We start from the raw sequence: 20,884 nt of genomic DNA, 5'->3' as shown, positions 1-20,884 counted from the left end.
CCTGTGAATTGCAAACTGGTGTTTGAATTTGATTAAAGAAGCATCTCTATTTTAGCTTGGAAACAAGAGGAGGGCTACGAGCCTCTGTAAATATCAAAGGCCTGCATATGCTTTGGCATTAGCGGCGGTTGCACATTAAATGGAACAAAAGTGTTTACGCAAAACAACAGTGGTACATCCCTTTGATGTGAAATAGACCTGGCTGGAGCGATTTTGCCACCTCGACAACAATGCTTTGTGGCTAATAATACAGGTTGACGGGGATGATCTGGCTCATTAGTGGGGGTTGTGAATATGTGCACTTTGTTGTTTACCGTACAGGGTAGGGGTCAATTCCATTTCAATTCCAGTCAACAATCTACACAAAATACTCTGCAAAGTCAAAGTGAAAGATTTGTATTAATAAAAACATAAAATATAGTCATTGCATAAGTATTCAGCCCCTTTGTTTAGGCAAGTCTTAAATTATTTCAGGAGTAAAATCTGGCTAAACAAATCACATAATAAGTTACATGGACTCACTCTGTGTGAAATAACTGTGATGAGTGTGATTAGAAGGAGTCAGGCGCAGGAGGGTTTACAGAGTTTATTCCGTCGTACACAGTTGCGCTGGATAGCGACAACAAAATACAGGCACAAGGGAACAATCTACACCGGCAATACAAGGTACGGGTAGCTCCAACAAAATACAGGCACAGGGGAATAATCTACCCCGGCAATACAAGGTACGAGTAGCTTCACTGAGCTACACTCAACTCAAATAAAACAATCACCCACATGGACAAGGGAGCAGAGGGAACACTTATACACAGACTAATGAGGGGATATGAACCAGGTGTGTGTAATTGACAAGACAAGACAAATGGAATGATGATATATGGAGCGGCAGTGGCTAGTAAGCCGGTGACGACGAACGCCGAAGTCTGCCGAACAAGGAGGGGAGGCAGCCTCAGCAGAAGTCGTGACAATAACAGGGGTTGACATGATTTTTTAATGACTAGCCCTTCCTCTGTCCCCCATACATACAGCATCTATAAGGTCCCTCAGTCAAGTATTGAATTTCAAGCACAGATTCAACTACAAAGACCAGAGAGCTTTTCGAAAGCCTCATAAAGAGGGGGAGTGATTGGTAAATGGGTAACAATAACAAATCAGACATTGAATATCGCTTTAAGCATGGTCAAGTTGATAATTATGTTGTGGATTATGTATTAAACCACCCAGACACATCAAAGATACATTCATCCTTCTTAACTGAGCTGCAGGACAGGAATGAAACTGACATTGAGGTCATTGGTGATTCTAAAACAGCTACAGAGTTCAATGGTTGTGATAGGAGAAAACTGAGGATGGATCAACAATATTGTAGTGACTCCACAAGAATACAAATATACTGAAAACATCCATCTTGTATGCAACAAGGCACTAAAGTAATACTGCAAAAAACACAGTAAAGGAATACACTTTTTGACACAAATACAAAGCCTTATGTTTGGGGCAAATCCCACACAACACAACACAGCACTGAGTAACTGCCTCCTTATTTTCAAGCATGTTGGTGGCTGCATCATTGTTTGGGTATGCTTGACATTGGCAAATACTGGGGAGTTTTTCAGGATAAAAAGAAATGGGATGGATCTAAGCAAAGGCAAAATCCTAGAGGAAAACTTGCTTCAGTCTGCTTTACACCAGAGACTGGGAGAGGAATTCACCTTTCAGCAGGACAATAACCTACAACACAAGGCCAAATCTACACTGGAGTTGCTTACCAAGAAGACATTGAATGTTCCTCAGTAGCCAAGTTACCATTTTTACTTAAATCTTCTTGAAAATCTATGGCAAGACTTGAAAATGTCTGTTTAGCCATGATCCTCAAAATCTTGACAGAGCTTGAAGAATTTTGAAAAGAATAATGGGCAAATATTGGGTAAGTCTCTTTAAGAGACTTACCCAAGAAGACTCAGCTATAATCGATGCAAAGGCTTTTTTTAGCATGTCATTGACTCAGGGAGCTGAAGACTTATGCAATGACTTTATTTTAGTTATTACATGTTTATTCATCTTTAAAACATTTTATAATTTTTCTAGATTATTGACAAAAAAATGACACAATAGAATGTGAAGAAATCCAAGGTCTCTGAATGCTTTTGCAAGGCACTGTAAATTAGTACAACTTGTAATTGGAATTAGAATTTGGTTTAATTGCTGAATTGACTGAAATTTGAATTTAAATGGAATTGACCCGACCCTGGTACCATACTGCTTGTCATTGAACATTTGCCATTGTTGTGTTTTTTTCAGCGTGTCACACACTTAGGTTCTTTGTGGCACCTTTTTAAGTTGAAAATGATCAAATCCGAATACCATAACATGATTGTTGATAATTGCACAGTATTTTGCAACTTAATGTTAGATGGTTCCTCACACTGAATGTAGTCTATAGACCAGGAGAAACTGTAATCCATGGTTCTGTTTGTTTTAAACAGCCACTACAAACGGCAGCTAACTTTAGCCACCGCTAGTTAAAATTCAATGATAGGAGCAAATGTACTGCAATGCTGAACTTCCCCTTGAAGATAGGATGTAGTAAGAGCAATCTATCCATGTGACTCAACAAGCCCTTTATACAGAAAACATTGTGACCAGAGTCAAGAAAATCCTAGCCCCTTAAGTCAAAAACCAAAAGTAGTGCGCTACAAATGGAATAGGGTGCCATTTGGGACGCAACCCCTCTCTAGTCCTCCTCTTTCTTTAATGCTGCATAAGGACAGGCTCGTTTCTCACTGCCTTCTTAATGCTCTCTTAGCCGAAGCGTGGCTATTGATCACCTGAGAGCTGCCCTTTTCCGTGTAAAACGAGGAGAGTTTCTCAGAGGCCTGAGAGCTCAGAGCAGGATGCTGTCGATGCTGTGAGGTTGGGCCTGGAATCTGGATGTAAGGAATAGTGAGGGATAGGAAGAGGGAGGTGTCTCTTATCTCAGAAGCTCCAGACCTCCTTCTCTTCTTCCTTTTACTCAGACTAGGTATGGAGAGGACGCTTGGAGAGATGGGTTGGACTCCAGACCTAATGGTTTGGAGATTACTATCTAATCTGTTGTCATGGTAATAATATATGGTAATCAGGGTTGTGTCCAAAATGGCACCCTATCCCCTACATAGTGCACTATGTTTGACTAGAGCCATATGGGCCCTAGTCAAAAGTAGTGCTCTATCTAGGGAATAGGGTGCCATTTGAGACGCATCCCAGGTGGTCTTTCATTCAAGCTCAATTGTTAGAGGTGGAAGAGAAAATGTAATACAGACCATCCGATTGAACGATAGAGTGGTGACAGCACAGGGGTATGCTTTCAGAGCCAATCTGTCAGACAGAAGGGGGACAGGTAGCTGCCGTGAAACAATTCATTTCAACTGCCTTGTTGTGCATCCTAGTCCTACCTCTGCCAGGCAGACAGCAAGCTGAAGGGGAGAGAGATTGAGAGAGAGGGAGGTCTGGCAGCTAACTCCATTAGCAACTGTTTGTTTCTCATAAAGCTGCCGAGACATTGTTTGTGAGTGAATGAGTGAGTGTGTGAATGAGGGAGGGATGGAGGATCTGGCAACTAACTCTATTAGCAACTGTTTGTTTCTCATAAAGCTGCCTAGAGGGGCAGCGATGGGGAGAGAGGCGAATGAGTTTCGCTTGCAAATAAAGTACGCTTCTTATCCACACGGGGGGTTCTGGTGTTGGTGTCGCTGCTGCTGTTTTTTTTTTCTTCTCTGTTGTCACTACTGAGGTGTCTGATGAGAAAGAATCAATTGCACAGATTTAGCTTGGCTTGACGGCTATTTGTTGTGAACATGTGGGTGTTGTGAACACAAACTCTGTCCGTGTGTATGGACATGAACTTGTTTGATTGTTCCATTTTTTGGTCCTCTGGGAAGTTAGTTTCTGTGTGTGTCTGTGCATGTGCGTGCTTGCCACCCTGCATTCGAATTTGACAGCGGAAGATCATAGACAACATGAACAGCGCTTCAATAACTGTAAAAAGCTAAATGGATTCCTTCGTGCATACAGTTATGTGGGGTCACATGTTCAAAAGCTGTGCTTATATACTATTGTTCTTGAATAATTCAGAAGTGACTGGGAAAAGGATAAGCATCAGACATGTAGCACTGTTCTGTTCTGACATTCACAGGCTTGAAAGAGAGCAGAAAGAAAGGTTACATTTGAATTGAGAAGGGATGTTGAGGAGACGTTAACAGCAGATTTGAGAAGGGATGTTGAAGAGACGTTAACAGCAGAATTGAGAAGGAATGTTGAAGAGACGTTAAGAGCAGAATTGAGAAGGGATGTTGAAGAGACATTAACAGTAGATTTGAGAAGGGATGTTGAAGAGACGTTAACAGCAGAATTGAGAAGGAATGTTGAAGAGACGTTAACAGCAGAATTGAGAAGGGATGTTGAAGAGACGTTAACAGCAGAATTGAGAAGGGATGTTGAAGAGACGTTAACAGCAGAATTGAGAAGGGATGTTGAAGAGACGTTAACAGCAGAATTGAGAAGGGATGTTGAAGAGACGTTAAGAGCAGAATTGAGAAGGGATGTTGAAGAGACGTTAACAGCAGAATTGAGAAGGGATGTTGAAGAGACGTTAACAGCAGACAGCATCAACCTTTTAAAATTCGTCCTCGCCATCATCAAGCTGTGTTTTAGTAAGGGAGTGAAATATTTTCTGATTTGCAGGAGATTTGGTTTACTTGATCTCCTTCAATGCTGTCACTGTCCACTGTGTCCTTGTGATGAAATGTCTTTGGCAAAATGGAAGACTGTCGTAGGGCATCTGGGGTCTGGCTTGTCCCAAATGGCACCCTATCCCCTGTATAGTGCACTACTTTTGACCAGGGCCCATAGGGAAACTCTGGTCAAAAGTTAAGCACTATATATATATATATATATATATATATATATATATATATATATATATATATATATATATATATATATATATATATTTGAAGTCGGAAGTTTACATACACCTTCGCCAAATAAATTTATACTCAGTTTTTCACAATTCCTGACATTTAATCCTAGTAAAAATTCCCTGTTTTAGGTCAGTTAGGATCATCACTTTATTTTAAGAATGTGAAATGTCAGAATAATAGTAGAGAGAATGATTTATTTCAGCTTTTATTTCTTTCATTTAATTCCCAGTGGGTCAGAAGTTTACATACACTCAATTAGTATTTGGTAGCATTGCCTTTCAATTGTTTAACTTGGGTCAAACGTTTCGGGTAGCCTTCCACAAGCTTCCCACAATAAGTTGGGTGAATTTTGGCCCATTCCTCCTGACAGAGCTGGTATAACTGAGTCAGGTTTGTAGGCCTCCTTGCTCGCACACGCTTTTTCAGTTCTGCCCACACATTTTCTATGAGTGAGGTCAGAGCTTTGTGATGGCCACTCCAATACTTTTACTTTGTTGTCCTCAAGCCATTTTGCCACAACTTTGGAAGTATGCTTGGGGTCATTGTTCATTTGGAAGACCCATTTGCGACCAAGCTTTGACTTCCTGACTGATGTCTTGAGATGTTGCTTCAACATATCCACATAATTTTCCTTCCTCATGATGCCATTTATTTTGTGAAGTGCACCAGTCCCTCCTGCAGCAAAGCACCCCCACAGCCTGATGCTGCCACCCCCGTGCTTCACGGTTGGGATGGTGTTCTTCGGCATGCAAGCAACACCCTTTTTCTTCCAAACATAACGATGGTCATTATGGCCAAACAGTTCTATTTTTGTTTAATCTGACCTGAGGACATTTCTCCAAAAAGTACGATCTTTGTCCCCATGTGCAGTTACAAACCGTAGTCTGGCTTTTTTATGGCGGTTTTGGAGCAGTGGCTACTTCCTTGCTGAGCGGCCATTCAGGTTATGTCGATATAGGACTAATTTTACTGTGGATATAGATACTTTTGTACCTGTTTCCTCCAGCATCTTCACAACATTTGACCAGGGACCATAAGGCTCTGGTCAAAACGAGTGCACTATATATGGAAAAGGGTGCCATTTGGGACGCAATCATAGAGTTACAACAATGAACACAACACATGAAAACAGTACTTTTTGTGATTGCTTTTCTTTGGTTTTGACAAGAAATCTAGGATATGTCTGTGTTGTCTGTATTCACTGAGGAAGTTTTGCATGTTCATAATCTTATTCTCTAAATTGTGACATCTATAACCAGGCCATCTTTTCTACCATAGCATTACACACAACAAACAACAACACATTTGATATTCAAAGATGTTCGTCCAAGTTAATTATGCATGATTCATCGCTCTTTTCACTCAGAATCCTCAAGTTATGTTTTGTTCCAATGTATAGCCTAGCCTACATAATAATTAATCACATTTATTCCAAACTGGGTCCTTTGTATTTATCTCTTCAACTTGTTGCCCTTCTGTCAATGTAAACAATAGTTTGTTTGTTCAGGGGCTTGATCTGCCTGTTACTGGCAGTGGGATATACTTGTGCCGGGCAAGGTTCTTCAACCAGGCAATTTATTTCTTCTTCAATATAATGACTTCAGCATCAAAGCGGGCGAAAGACAGAGACGAAGTGAGAGCACTTATATCATAACGCCCCTCCTCCTCCCTTCCCTCCTCCCCTCCCTCCTCCCCTCCCTTCTCCCCTCCTCCTCCCCTCCCTCCCTCCTCCCCTCCTCCTCCCCTCCTCCCCTCCGCCTCCCCTCCTCCTCCTCCGCCTCCCCTCCTCCTCCCCTCTGCCTCCTCCTCAACCAGACTCCCAAGCAGCACGTGAATATGCTCAAATGAAGAAGAAAAAAGCAATGCACCGAAACAACAAAAAAGCCACCTTTTCTTTTGTTGTTTCGCTATGCTCGGCGAAGTGCAGACCACAGCAGTAAATTGCGCTTGAATGCAACACATTTTCACTGGTTGTGTCCCAAATTGCACCATATTTCCTATGTATTGCAATATGTTCCTATGTTTTGCAATACTTTGGAGTCTGGTTAAGCTTGTGTCTTTGAAATCCACCTCCAAAGCCGCTACTGGTTGGATTACATTGCCCACATTGTCTTCCCTCTTCCCTGTTGTGACTGTGGATGTTTCCCCCAGAGTGGTACAGATATAGGTACAGATATAGGATCAGCTTCCCTTCTCCCATTATTAACATTAACCATTAGTGGGGGAAATGCAAAACTGACCCAAGATCAGGGTCTAGGTCTAACTTTAACCTACTCTGTCATGACCTATATTCAGGTGGGCCAAAGGGGGCAGCATCATCAGAGAGGTGTCAGGTGACACCTATGAGGTCATTGTGGACCATTCCTTCTTCACTGAGCCTGTCTCCTGTGAGGTCACCAATGCCCTGGGCAGCACCAACATCAGCAGGAACGTGGACGTCTACTGTGAGTAGTAGTCCGCAAGTAACACACACACACACACACACATACTACTGTGAGTAATCCCCAAGAAAACACACTCAGGAACTATAACTAGCTAGCTACAGGCAGTAGGAATCACATCCAGTACATGTATAGTCCCAAATAGATGGTTTGTAGCTGTTCAGCTAACTGTCAACAAGATTTCAACTAACTATCCACTAACCCTTGCCCTAACCTTAATCCTTACCCTAACCGTAACCGTAACCCTAACCCCACAAGTTGTAACGTATCAACAGAGTTGAAGTTGTTAGCTTGTTGATGCCGTAGCTTGAGTATCTGTAGATCATCTATAGATGACTATCCAAATAAAGTCTAACCATTTCTGTTCCTGTGATTCCAGTTGGGCCCAGAATGGCTGCTGAGCCACAGTCCCTACAGGTGGACCAGGGATCAGACGCTATCTTCAACTGTGCCTGGACAGGAAACCCCTCCCTCACCATCGTATGGATGAAACGCGGCTCTGGAGTGGTAGGCATTGTAATCACCATCATCCTTTTCTATTGTGCTTATTGTACAAGACCCATTCCCTCTTCAGGGCAATAACGTATTATATTCTGTTCTATTATATTATATTCAGTTCTAATACATTTTTATTCTATTCAATTATGTTCTAGCCTATCCTGTTCTAGTCTATTCTATTGTCTTATTTTATTTTCTATTCTCTTATATTCTAAGGTGTATTCTATTCTACAGGTGTTCATTTTTATACTGTGCCAATGCAGCAGCTATTCTCTGTAGTTAACCTTGAAAAGCACTTGTCATCAAATTCAGACATTTCAAGAGACTATAGAAAAACTAGAAATGGGCCCAGACACTCAACACATCATACTTTACCTTCATAATGGTATCGGTTAAAAATAATCTATTTTACATGGTCCACTGGTTTCAGTCTGTGGTATAGGCAATTCCACCCATGCAGTTCATGTTGATATTCTGAGATTAACGTACTCTTTCATACCGTTTATTAAAGCAGTGGCTCAGGTGGCCTTGCAGACGACTAAGTGTGTGCCATCACTCTCCTTTTGGTGAGTGCTTATTGGGTTTTCGATTGGCTGATACGAGGGTTGGACGGAAGGACTCGGCTGCAGCCTTGAATTCAGAGGCGAGCGTTTTACCACCAGCCTGACCTTTGACCTTGACCCTCCACAGGTGCTTAGCAACGAGAACATCCTGACGCTCAAGGCGGTGAGGCAGGAGGATGCTGGGAAGTATGTATGCCGGGCGGTGGTCCCCCGAGTTGGAGCTGGAGAGAAGGAAGTGTCGCTTACTGTGAATGGTAAGTACACTTCACATGTGGATGAATGCTAAATTCATTTCCAAGTTGAATGTGGAAGTTGTTCCAAGCTCAGGGGCATGTTTCAGGCTAGCTGGACTCAGGGATAACATGGTAAAAGCAGAGACATATTTATGCTAGTGGTGTCAAGATCAGTGGGTCATAATAACATAGTTTGCTTTTGACAGGATGAAAAAAATCATGGATTTACAGCTAGGACTGTAACTTAGTGTGTAAAAATGAACTGTTAACTATTTCAATTAAAGGATTTCTGTCATATCACAATGGCTGTCAATCATCGTTGATACCCGATACTATCATAATATTACCTAACCCTACTCCTATTACAGATATGTTTTGATGTCTCCAGGCTTTCTGACATCAAAGCTTAGCCTTCATGTTGGCTTGAGACTAGTGTACTTTCAATTGTTCCTTGTCTTTCAGAGGAAATATTTGAAACATAAACATACATACATACATATATTTGACATATTGGAAATATGTGTGTTATCTGAAAGGAAAAAAACTGTCATTGTCTGTTAGCGTTCGTTAATATAATCAATATCATTGACAATGACTTCACCTAGGAATGAGCATGTTGCACCAGAAATAAACAACACAGGATAAATGTAATTAAAGATGAAAAAGGTGATTAAACACGTCTTTACATCGATTGCAAATGGACTGATCTCCCAGCCTTATCTCAGTGCAGCAACAGCTGGCCAAGGCTAAATGAGAAGTTATTGCAACCTTTTTTAACTAATCAATAAATAGTCAACAAAGACAGTTGTTTGATATGCCTGAAGACAAGGTCAGGCAATCGATGGCGAGCTCTATCGAATAACTCCTCCGTAGAAGAATTTCTGAAGCCGGGATATCATCATAAAATTCATAGCACAAAATGGCTGACTCGAAATTGTACTTTTTTCCCCCTCTCGCTTGCCAAAGGGGCTCTCTTATTGTCTGCTCTCATTGCAGGTTTAACCAGTCAATGAAAAAGGGTTCTGGAGGCATATAGACTGACTGTTTTGATGAAAGCTTTCACCCTTGAGCCCATACAGTGTAATACAGTTCTGCTGTAGTGAACCAATAAGAGAGAGTGAGGTTTGGCTTTTATTAATTTATCCTTCCTTGTGAAGGAGGCTTATTCTCTCCTTGAAGCTTGTGTCAGGAAGTCCATTATTTGAAGAACTGAAAAGGTGAAGCATTTGGCCACAAGGGTTTTTACGCTAAACCCACCCATCACCATTGTTTCTATGCAGAGGCTGATTTGGACAGGTTATGGTTAAGAATCATATTTTACAGTGAAAGTGTTTGGATTCCAGGCTAGTGAATCTTGGTTTCACTCCCCACTCCAAGCACAAACAAGTGACATCTCCTCTCCGCCAATAAATACATCCACCCTGTTTTCCTCCTCTGGTGACTCAGGAGAGCAGCTCCAAGATAAAGTCATGGGAAATAAATGAATCTAATTATAGCACTCCTTTGAGCTTCCCGGTCCTTCGTCAGATCTCTCGGGCTCCCCCACAGGAGCCCTGTGTGAATACGTTTGGCTGTATTGAGAAGCCCATTTTGCACTGGAAAGCCCCCTCCCCCCCCCAGCTTTTTATTCCTGTACATAATTAAGGGGAAAGAGACAGTTCCGTTGTCTGAAAGTGTCCAACATTATGCAGGAATGCAGTTGCAAGAACACAGCAGACGTCTAACAAAATGAATGGTAGCTGTAATTTATGTCCTGGTGAGCAAACAAAACAGTATGTGGACTAAGCTGCCAAAAAGCATTACAAACTAGCGGTACCTCAAAATAAGTCGTCTGGGTGTCCCCGAGGAGAGGTTTGAGCAGACGCTCTTATTCGGAGCGAATTATAGGAGCGATTAGGGTTAAGTCCCTTGCTCAAGGGCACAGACAGATTTTTCACCTAGTCGACTCTGGCATTCGAACTAGCGACCTTTCGGCTAGTGGCCCAACACTCTTAACCGGTAGCCTACTGAAGTCGGGTATTCTTTTTCCTCGCTTCTTCCTTTCCATTGATGTCTGTTTTGCTTCTGTAAACAGTGACACAGAATTCAGGCCCCTGGGTTTCTCTGAGTGAAATGTGGCTGCAGTTGAATGGAAAGAAATAAGATAATGTTTGTTATTCTTATGGTCAGCAGTCCTGGAATTTGTAAGAGCTCCTTGACTTGGGAGGCTGTCATCGTCACACTGTGTCAGTCAAAGGTCACACATTTCAAAGGTTTTCTTTCACAGGCGGAGGAGTTGAAATGGAACTAACGCACAGGACGGCGAACTGGAATGACTTTGTTTTCTCTAGACCTTTATCGAACCCTTCCACTGTCCTCCGCTGTACACCCAAACCTTCTACCTTTCTTCTTCTATTTCTTAGCCTTTAAGCAATAAAAACAACCTTATTTTCACCGCGCCGTGAATCTCACCTTAAGAAAAACGAATTAAAATCTCATCATGAACAATTACTAGTCTCCATTATACTGTAAACTAGAAAGTATTATAATGCCTGTGCCCTTCGCCTTCCCCCGTTGATAGGCCGTTGATGTATGTGGGTGTTTTATTGGAGTGATTGACTGCTTTTCCCTTGGCCGTGCTGTAGGTCCTCCCACTATCTCCAGCACCCAGACGCAGCAAGCCCTCTACGGGGAGAAGGGGCAGATCAAGTGTTTCATCCGCAGCACTCCTCCTCCCGACCGCATTGTGAGTCACACATCCCTCCTTCCTTCTGAAAAACAAGTATTTTAAAACTGAGTTTGGGCCATCTATGTTCCAACCAACGAGGGACCTTATTGGTTTTAACATGATGAAGACGTGTTCACGCCTCAAGTCAATCATTGACCAGTGAATGACAGTGGACATTTGTTATGAATAGAATGTGGAGGTATGCCTAAATATGGCCAAGGATAGGTGGGGTGGCAACAAAGGATCCCAATGGGGCAAAAGTAGATCAAAAAATTATATGAGGGAATCCTTGCATATTAAATGATTGGTTACACTTTATTTGGATAGTCCGGATAGTCTACCTGTAGATGTACCAAATGACAAATTGGCTTCCTTACCATTTAACAGTTTGGATTTCTGTCTTACCTTGTAGACTGTATAGGGTAAGGAAACAATAATGGGTGAAATATCCCTATAATGCAGTGCAAACCAAATGAATGAGCTTGACCTAAAGAAATAAGAAAGTAGGTCAGGTGAGGACAACCCTAAGGACTTAACATAGAACAATCAAGGGCAAATGATATCCTAATGAATATCCTATCCTAATGTAAAAAAGAGGGCGTAGTCCGTAGAGAAAGAGCTCATAGACATGTAGGCTAGTAATGAAATACATTAAGGAAGTGAAGGCAAATGAATTGAAAATTAGAAGTCATTATCCTCATTTAGAGAACAGAATATCAAGCCTTTTCCTGAAACAGACTAATATTTACTTCACAGTGGAAATGGAGGGATTCATCCCATTCCTGACCTATACTAATCAGCAGAGGTGGGACCAAGTCACTATTATTCGAGTCACAAGCAAGTCTCCAGTCACAAGGTCCGAGTCTCAAGTCGAGTCCCAAGTAGAATGGGTCGAGTCTCGAGTCAAGTCCAAGTCGTGCATTCAAAGACAAGTCATGTCGAGTCAAGTTTTTCAAGTCATGTCTCAAATCAAGTAAAACAAAATCTATACATGCAATGACTTGTTCAACCTCAAATCAATTTATTGAGGCTACCAGACAGCCCTTTTCATTATTGTGTCTACAACACATTTTGATTACGTAATTATAAAATAGGGACTTGTAGCAGTGGGAAGGGCATGAAATCAGCAGAAGGCAAGGCAGGTTGACGTGCTCAGAGTGTAGATTTATTTACAGGTCTTAGTGATCCAATGGTGAAAGCACCATATCATATCAAAATATACAAGTAGATTTATCAAATATACACGGGCAATATCTCAAAAGAAATAGCTTCTGTATTAGGCTTAGCCTGTCCTGAACGAACACAGGTAGAGGGCAAGACTGCACAGCCTCCCCTTGAGAAAACAAAATCGAATCTGTCTAACAGGAGCTCAAACAGCTACATATAAGCACTTGACCCCTCCCAGGACCATACAATCACCCAATTGGCAATTACAACCAATAAACTGGTTCTACAATGTAAAAGGCAATTTGTCTTAATCAGAGTTAATGATTATTAATGATATTTCATCACGATTCATAAATGGAATAATAATTGTATCTTATTCAATGTAGGCTACTGACTCCAAAGCGTGGAGTGCAGGCTAAGTAGCCTATTTCTATGCGCACTGAGGCGTGCGCTCCTATTATGCACAACCAGAATGACAGAGACATAGGACACAGACACACAGAACTCCGACATAACCCTGGAAATATTAACAAAATAAACCATACATTGAAGTAAATAAACAGAACTTCTACCTCATGAGTCTTGCGAACATCCATGTTCACAATAAACATCGGGCCCACTCAGAGGGTAAGAAATGGTAAATGAAAATGTATATCAAACATGAAACAGAAATGTCTTAAGTGTTGCAATAAATGGTATGGGGATGGAATGATGAAACGCTAGCAATTATTGTAGGATTAGATGTATATAGATTGACCATATATGCATTTAAACATGTGAAAGAAACAGCAAACATTTCAACAATAGAACGAAGCACTCTCCACTGGAGTTTGGAGAGCGCAAGTGAAGAGACGCACCTATGGCGCACAGTAATAATTCATTTTATCAACAAATTCCAAATGCAAGCTTCATAAGTAAATTATCAATTTCAAGCCATTTTAACATGCCAAAAGACCAATAGGCCTAAGCTAGTAATTGTTGCTTGATGCCACATTGCTGTTGAGCTTGCAAAGTAAAGTTAATATTCTTGATCACCAACACATTTTTGGATCTGCATGTATTATGCCAATCCTCTCTCCATACAATTTGATGTTTGCGCTGCACGTGATCCTAAATGGGAGACCGGGGATAATTGTAACACGGGATAGTTGTAACACTTGCAACTCCTCCAATCAGGAGCGAGGTAGAATCATGTAATTCACTGTGCACATGCTCAGTTTAATCCTGAACCCTCATGTGAAAAAGCAAGTCTCTGTGATATACTCTGCAGATTCTATTGACAGAAATCTGATTTTGAGGTAAGAAAGTAATTATTTTCACCAAATGTGTTTTTGTGATGGCATCATCTGCTTTGTAGTTACGTTCACCATACTTATATCAGGCTTATAACCAGTCTGTGTAGAGATATTTGATGCAAGTTAGCAATACTAAAGTTTTAACATTTAGCTAAAATGGAAGCTAGCTAGAGTCTGCAAGGGTCAGGGTTAGTTGAAACAACTTGTGAGAAAATGTTACAACTAACCCAGAGTAAAACTGAATGTTTTTGGTACATGTTTTATTTTACTTTCAGCATGCCTAGATCATGGGAAAGAAAGACAGACAGGGGAGTACCTCTCCACACTTTGAAAATAGCATCAAATGATGTAGCAGAGCAGGGGAAGTCAATCAGATCGGTTGCAAAGTTGTAAGGCATATGTCATGTGACGCTGTACAGATTCTGCAAAGAGAGAAAGAAGCTACTGGAGAAGGGGTCGAGAGAGCTTCCTCATGTAGGCTACCGTAGTGGAAACAGGGTCTTCATGGATGAGCAGGAGCAGAAGTTGTCAGAGTATCTCTTGAGGGCAGCTGATTTATATTATGGATTGTCTCCCCGTGAGGTAAGCACTTGATAGGAATTAGTGAGGAGTAAGTAAGGGCAAAGTTAGCAGTTAATGTTGGTGTCAATTAAGGTCAAGGGAGTGAGTACTAATGTAAATGATTAATGTAAAGTATTAATTGGGGAAAGTATTGAACGTATTTTATATTGTTACAGGTCAGGAAATGTGCCTACCAACTTGCTGTACAATATGGTTGCAAGCATCCTCAGTCATGGGATGAGACCTCTATGGCGGGAGCAGACTGGTTCTCATCTTACCTAAAGCGGTACCCTACTTTCTCCATTAGGAGTGCTGAAGCAACTAGTCTGTCACGGGCCACAAGTTTCAACAGAACAAATGTGGCAGAGTTTTTTTAGCACGACTCAGGATAAGACCCAGATGCAGGCACAGGAGGCGAATGGTTCAGTTCTCAGATAATTTATTATAACACGGGGGCCAGGCAAAGGGCAGGTCAAGGACAGGCAGAGGTTCAGAGTCCGACAGGTACAGGACGGCAGACAGGCTCAGGGTCAGGGCAGGCAGAAGTTCATAAACCAGGTCAGAATCAGGCATGTACAGAACGGCAGGTAGGGTCAGGGCAGTCAAAAAGGTCAGTACCGGGAGGACTAGAAAACAGAAACTAGAGCGACTGGAAAACTGGAAAACATGCTGGTAAGACTTGGTAAGACAAGACGAACTGGCAACAGACAAACAGAAAACGCAGGTATCAATACACAGAGGATAATTGGGAAAATGGGAGACACCTGGTGGGGGGTGGAGACAAGCACAAGACAGGTGAAACAGATCAGGGTGTGACATTTTTAAATACAGCTTTGATGGCAATGCTATATGGAATGTTGACGAGACAGGAATAACCACAGTACAAACACCTGATAGAGTGGTCGCGAAACGTGGCACAAAACAGGTTGGAGCAATCACCTCAGCAGAAAGGGGTACACTAGTGTCAATGGCTTGTGCTATAAATGCAATAGGAACTTTTCCCACACAAAAGATACCACGACCACGTTGAATGGGATGGACCAATTGGATGTGTTGGAAGTGGAAATGGATCCGGGGATGCAGGAGAATGACTTCCTCATTTTCCTTGAACACTTGGCTAAACATACCAAGGTCAGCCTGGAAGGAAGGTGGTCCTTCTCCTTGACAACCACAGCTCACACCTGTCTATCAGGACCATTGATTTATGTAGGCGCTCTGGCACTTTCTTTCCCCCTACACTGTTCACACAAGCTCCAGCCCCTGGACAGGAGTGTGTACCGTCCACTGAAGAAAATTGTGAACTCTGCAAGTGATTCCTGGATGAGGATGAACCCCGGAAAGACCATGACCATATATGACATTCCAGGCCTTGTCAAAACAGCATTTCCAGGTGCCACAACACCCACCAATGTACAGGCTGGGTTCAGGTGCACCGGCATTTGGCCATACAATGCTGATATATTTCAGGAATGTGACTTTGCACCCTCACCTGTCAATGATCGTCCTGCTCCAGCTAACACACTGGCCTTGCCAACTACCTCCCAGGTCACCTCTTCAGTCACCTCTCAGGCCACTGTGCCCACTGTGCCCAGGCCACCTCTTCAGCTGCCTTCCAAACCACCTCTCCAGCTGCCTGTCAGGCCACCTCTCCAGCTGCCTCTCAAGCCATCCCTCCAGCTGCCTTCCAGGCCAACTCTCCATATGCCTCCCAGGCCACCTCTCCAGCTGCCTCCCAGGCCAACTTTCCATCTGCCTTCCAGGCCACCTCTCCAACTGTCTCCCAGGCCACCTCTCCAACTGCCTTCCAAGCCACCTCTCCAAATGCCTTCCAGGCCACCTCTCCAGCCAATTCACAGGGCACCTCCCCACATGTATCAGGCTGTGGCTGGGAAACACCTGATTACTCTTCTGATTTCAACCCAGTTGATGTACGCCCCTTCCCAAAAGCAGGGCCCAGGAAAATTACAACAAAGGGTAGGAAGAGGAGAAAAACTGTGATTTTGATGAATACACCCATCAAGCAGACACTGGAAGGCAATTAGTTTTTGCCCTGCCTAAAAATACTGCTGGAAAGAAGCAAGCCAAGACAAACCACATTGAACAACAACAAACAACTGTCCTGCCTAAGAAAAAAGCCAAAACAAAGCACATTGAACCAGAAGATTCAGATTCCTCCAACGAGGAAGATCAAGTCCAAGGAGGTCTGGGATCAGTGCTGGGAATGCAAATTATGGGCCCACCAAGCCTGTACCCCAGGACAGCATACCACTGTCACAACTGTGACTCTGATTAAGTGAACATGTCCCACATTCAGTCACACACAGAGACACACTCACACACACACCACAAACGTTCAGGTGTTTAGTTTAGCCTAGTTGTTGTTTGGTTGAGAAATACCATTTAGTGGAGGGTAAAATATGAGTCTGTCAAAAAAAACATTTTATTATTTATATTGATTATTATTTTTGCATGGTAATGTTGCTCTCATGGTCTCAATAAAGGCGTTCAATAATTAGTTGCATGTCATGATTTATGCACTTTTTCATTCTGTTACAATTCACCCTAAGCACTGTTACAACTAACCCAGACCATGGGGTAAATTGTAACACTTTACTCCTTGTATTTAAGACAATACCATGTATTTGCAGTTTGATTTACACATATAATAACAACACCAATTTGTAAAGGACAGATGTACAGTGAGGGAAAAAAGTATTTGATCCCCTGCTGATTTGTATGTTTACCCACTGACAAAGACATGATCAGTCTATAATTTTAATGGTAGGTTTATTTGAACAGTGAGAGACAGAATAACAACAAAAAAATCCAGAAAAACGCATGTCAAAAATGTTATAAATTGATTTGCATTTTAATGAGGGAAATAAGTATTTGACCCCTCTGCAAAACATGACTTAGTACTTGGTGGCAAAACCCTTGTTGGCAATCACAGAGGTCAGACGTTTCTTGTAGTTGGCCACCAGGTTTGCACACATCTCAGGAGGGATTTTGTCCCACTCCTCTTTGCAGATCTTCTCCAAGTCATTAAGGTTTCGAGGCTGACGTTTGGGAACTCAAACCTTCAGCTCCCTCCACAGATTTTCTATGGGATTAAGGTCTGGAGACTGGCTAGGCCACTCCAGGACCTTAATGTGCTTCATCTTGAGCCACTCCTTTGTTGCCTTGGCCGTGCGTTTTGGGTCATTGTCATGCTGGAATACCAATCCACGACCTATTGTCAATGCCCTGGCTGAGGGAAGGAGGTTCTCACCCAACATTTGACAGTACATGGCCCCGTCCATCGTCCCTTTGATGCGGTGAAGTTGTCCTGTCCCCTTAGCAGAAAAACACCCCCAAAGCATAATGTTTCCACCTCCATGTTTGACGGTGGGGATGGTGTTCTTGGGGTCATAGGCAGCATTCCTCCTCCTCCAAACACGACGAGTTGAGTTGATGCCAAAGAGCTCGATTTTGGTCTCATCTGACCACAACACTTTCACACAGTTCTCCTCTGAATCATTCAGATGTTCATTGGCAAACTTCAGACAGGCCTGTATATGTGCTTTCTTGAGCAGGGGGACCTTGCGGGCGCTGCAGGATTTCAGTCCTTCACGGCGTAGTGTGTTACCAATTGTTTTCTTGGTGACTATGGTCCCAGCTGCCTTGAGATCATTGACAAGATCCTCCCGTGTAGTTCTGGGCTGATTCCTCACTATTCTCATGATCATTACAACTCCACAAGGTGAGATCTTGCATTGAGCCCCAGGCCGAGGGAGATTGACAGTTATTTTGTGTTTCTTCCATTTGCGAATAATCGCACCAACTGTTGTCACCTTCTCACCAAGCTGCTTGGCGATGGTCTTGTAGCCCATTCCAGCCTTGTGTAGGTCTACAATCTTGTCCCTGACATCCTTGGAGAGCTCTTTGGTCTTGGCCATGGTGGAGAGTTTGGAATCTGATTGATTTATTGCTTCTGTGGACAGGTTTATTTTATACAGGTAACAAACTGAGATTAGGAGCACTCCCTTTAAGAGTGTGCTCCTAATCTCAGCTCGTTACCTGTATAAAAGACACCTGGGAGCCAGAAATCTTTCTGATTGAGAGGGGGTCAAATACTTATTTCCCTCAATAAAATGCAAATCAATTTATAACATTTTTTACATGCGTTTTTCTGGATTTTTTTGTTGTTATTCTGTCTCTCACTGTTCAAATAAACCTACCATTAAAATTATAGACTGATCATTTCTTTGTCAGTGGGCAAACGTACAAAATCAGCAGGGGATCAAATACTTTTTTCCCTCACTGTAGGTTGTTTGTATCAAGTTTTGAATACACTTCCATAAACGATCTCTGAGAAACTGATGGAAAGGTGAAAAGTGATACACCCATCCCCGGTCTCCCCTAGCTGTACAGCAAATCAGTAATATGTTCGCTAGCTCACACGACCTGTGTTGATTGACAGTTTGGTAGTCCAATCAGAGGGGCCGAATGTGCATTTCACTAGCCAATCTGTTGCAGGCCGATGCTGCGGCTACTGTCTCTGGCTGCGTGGAGAGTAGGCTAATCCGCGGAGTAACAACGTTACAAAACCTGGACAGATCATTTCAAGTCATCAGTGTCAAGTTAATGTTGAGTCCCGAGTCTTGAGGCTTCAAGTCCAAGTAAAGTCTCAAGTTATTTTATTTTTTATCAAGTCGAGTCTCAAGTCTTAAAATGTGTGACTCGAGTCCAAGTCATGTGACTAGAGTTCCACAACTCTGCTAATCAGTTTCCTGTTGTGAGTGAAAGAAGTTCAATCTAAATATGCTCTCTACATGGGTCTCTCCAGGACACGGAGGGCTTACAGATGTCACCCTGTCAAACTAGCAAAGGCTTAGTGGCCCAAATTGAAGCAATCAGATGAGTGATTGGTGTGATCCTTGATGCGTTCCTAATGGCACCCTATTCCCTATGCACTACACTACTTTAGACCAGGGCCTATGGTCAAATTTAGAGCACTATATAGGAAATAGGGTGCCATTTAGGACATAATGCCTGACTTTGTATGAAGATAGAACATTGACAGCCATTTAACCAAGCCAAAGGTGGATTATACCTTTTATCTTTAATGCCCCAATAGGTTGTGTTGGCAGGTTGGTTGGTTTCTGTCAGGTGTGGGTGTGTTGGTGTGTGTGTGTGTGTGTATGGTGTGTGTGTATGTGGCGAGCATATGTGGCTGTGTTACTGTGTGCTTGTGTCCCCGTCCATACTGTAACATATAATTCTCACTGTTTTGTCTGCCACAGGCCTGGTCGTGGAAGGAGACAGTCTTGGAGTCGGGGACGTCTGGCCGATACACGGTGGAGACAGTGAGCACTGATGAGGGGGTAATCTCCACCCTCTCCATGAGTAACATCGTCCCTGCTGACTTCCAGACCATCTATAACTGCACCGCCTGGAACAGCTTTGGGTCCGACACAGAGATAATTCGACTGAAGGAACAAGGTACACCAACTCCCTTTGTACCACTTCAATCAATTCCTCACCCCTTTCCTGCAGTCAAATGACCAAATCGCCCACTAGTGGCCTCATGGGTGGAATGTTATTAATCTTTTTCATAATGTAATAGTTAAGAAACTATTTTTTTGTTTTGTTTTTACCCATTACAGTGGAGGGGGGGGGGGGGGGGGGGTGTATGTCTTTAACCCCTTATTTTTGGCAGTCTCCATATATACTTCCATTCATTTTTTTCAACTGGTACCGGGGACCAACAGAAAAGTCTTGTGAGGCCTGTGGGTCTCCTAGAGCAAAACAACTAACATGTACGTATTCGTGAGAGTCAACCTTTCCACAGTGGGGTCATATTAGTGTGTAGCCCAAACTATTCGGATGCTACAGACAGTTGGTAGATCGACTGTACCAACTTCAGCCAAGTCCCAAGACGCTTGTGGGGGCCGTAGAACAAAACCGAGAACACCATCCGGTCCGTGAGAGACTCATCTTTCCATAATAGTTTGTAGGCCAAACCATTCGGGTGCTACAGATGATTTTGTGAGAAGACCGATTTTCGGGATGTCTCATGGTCTGACAAACACCGATCTAGCTCTGTACCTTTCACTCAGATGCGGATGTGCGACATCGGCGGATGCTGTGGATCCAATGCAAAACAGATATCTCTACCTGAAACTTCAGATTTTTATGGGGATTATTTTATTATGCTAAGAAAATTGAGCACACAACCATGCAATCTCCATAGACAAACATTGGCAGTAGAATGGCCCGTACTGAAGAGCTCAGTGACTTTCAATGTGGCACCGTCATAGGATGCCACCTTCCAACAAGTCAGTTCGTCAATTTTCTCCCCTGCTAGAACTGCCTCGGTCAGCGCGTAAAAAAAGTCTGTCCTCGGTTGCAACACTCACTACCAACTTCCAAACGGTCTATGGAAGCAACGTCAGCACTAGAACTATTCGCCGGGACCT

The 20,884-nt window shown here is 42.7% G+C and overlaps 1 protein-coding gene across 1 annotated transcript in view; it reads left to right on the top strand.

The window, feature by feature from the left end:
- kirrel3a (kirre like nephrin family adhesion molecule 3a) overlaps nt 1-20,884 on the top strand; it is a gene marked incomplete at both ends in the record, with an annotated part of 240,616 nt that overhangs the window by 195,019 nt on the left and 24,713 nt on the right. The window contains 5 exons of the mRNA XM_084178063.1: nt 7,257-7,405; nt 7,782-7,909; nt 8,591-8,717; nt 11,321-11,421; nt 19,709-19,907. Coding sequence (XP_084034189.1) covers nt 7,257-7,405; nt 7,782-7,909; nt 8,591-8,717; nt 11,321-11,421; nt 19,709-19,907 — 704 coding nt within the window. The remainder of the gene's footprint in view (nt 1-7,256; nt 7,406-7,781; nt 7,910-8,590; nt 8,718-11,320; nt 11,422-19,708; nt 19,908-20,884) is intronic.

The sequence above is a fragment of the Coregonus lavaretus genome (assembly GCF_964263955.1).
Source record: "Coregonus lavaretus genome assembly, chromosome: 15".
NCBI lineage: Eukaryota > Metazoa > Chordata > Actinopteri > Salmoniformes > Salmonidae > Coregonus > Coregonus lavaretus.
The sequence above is the reverse complement of the archived record's forward strand: the minus strand, read 5'-3'. Positions and strand labels throughout refer to the sequence as shown.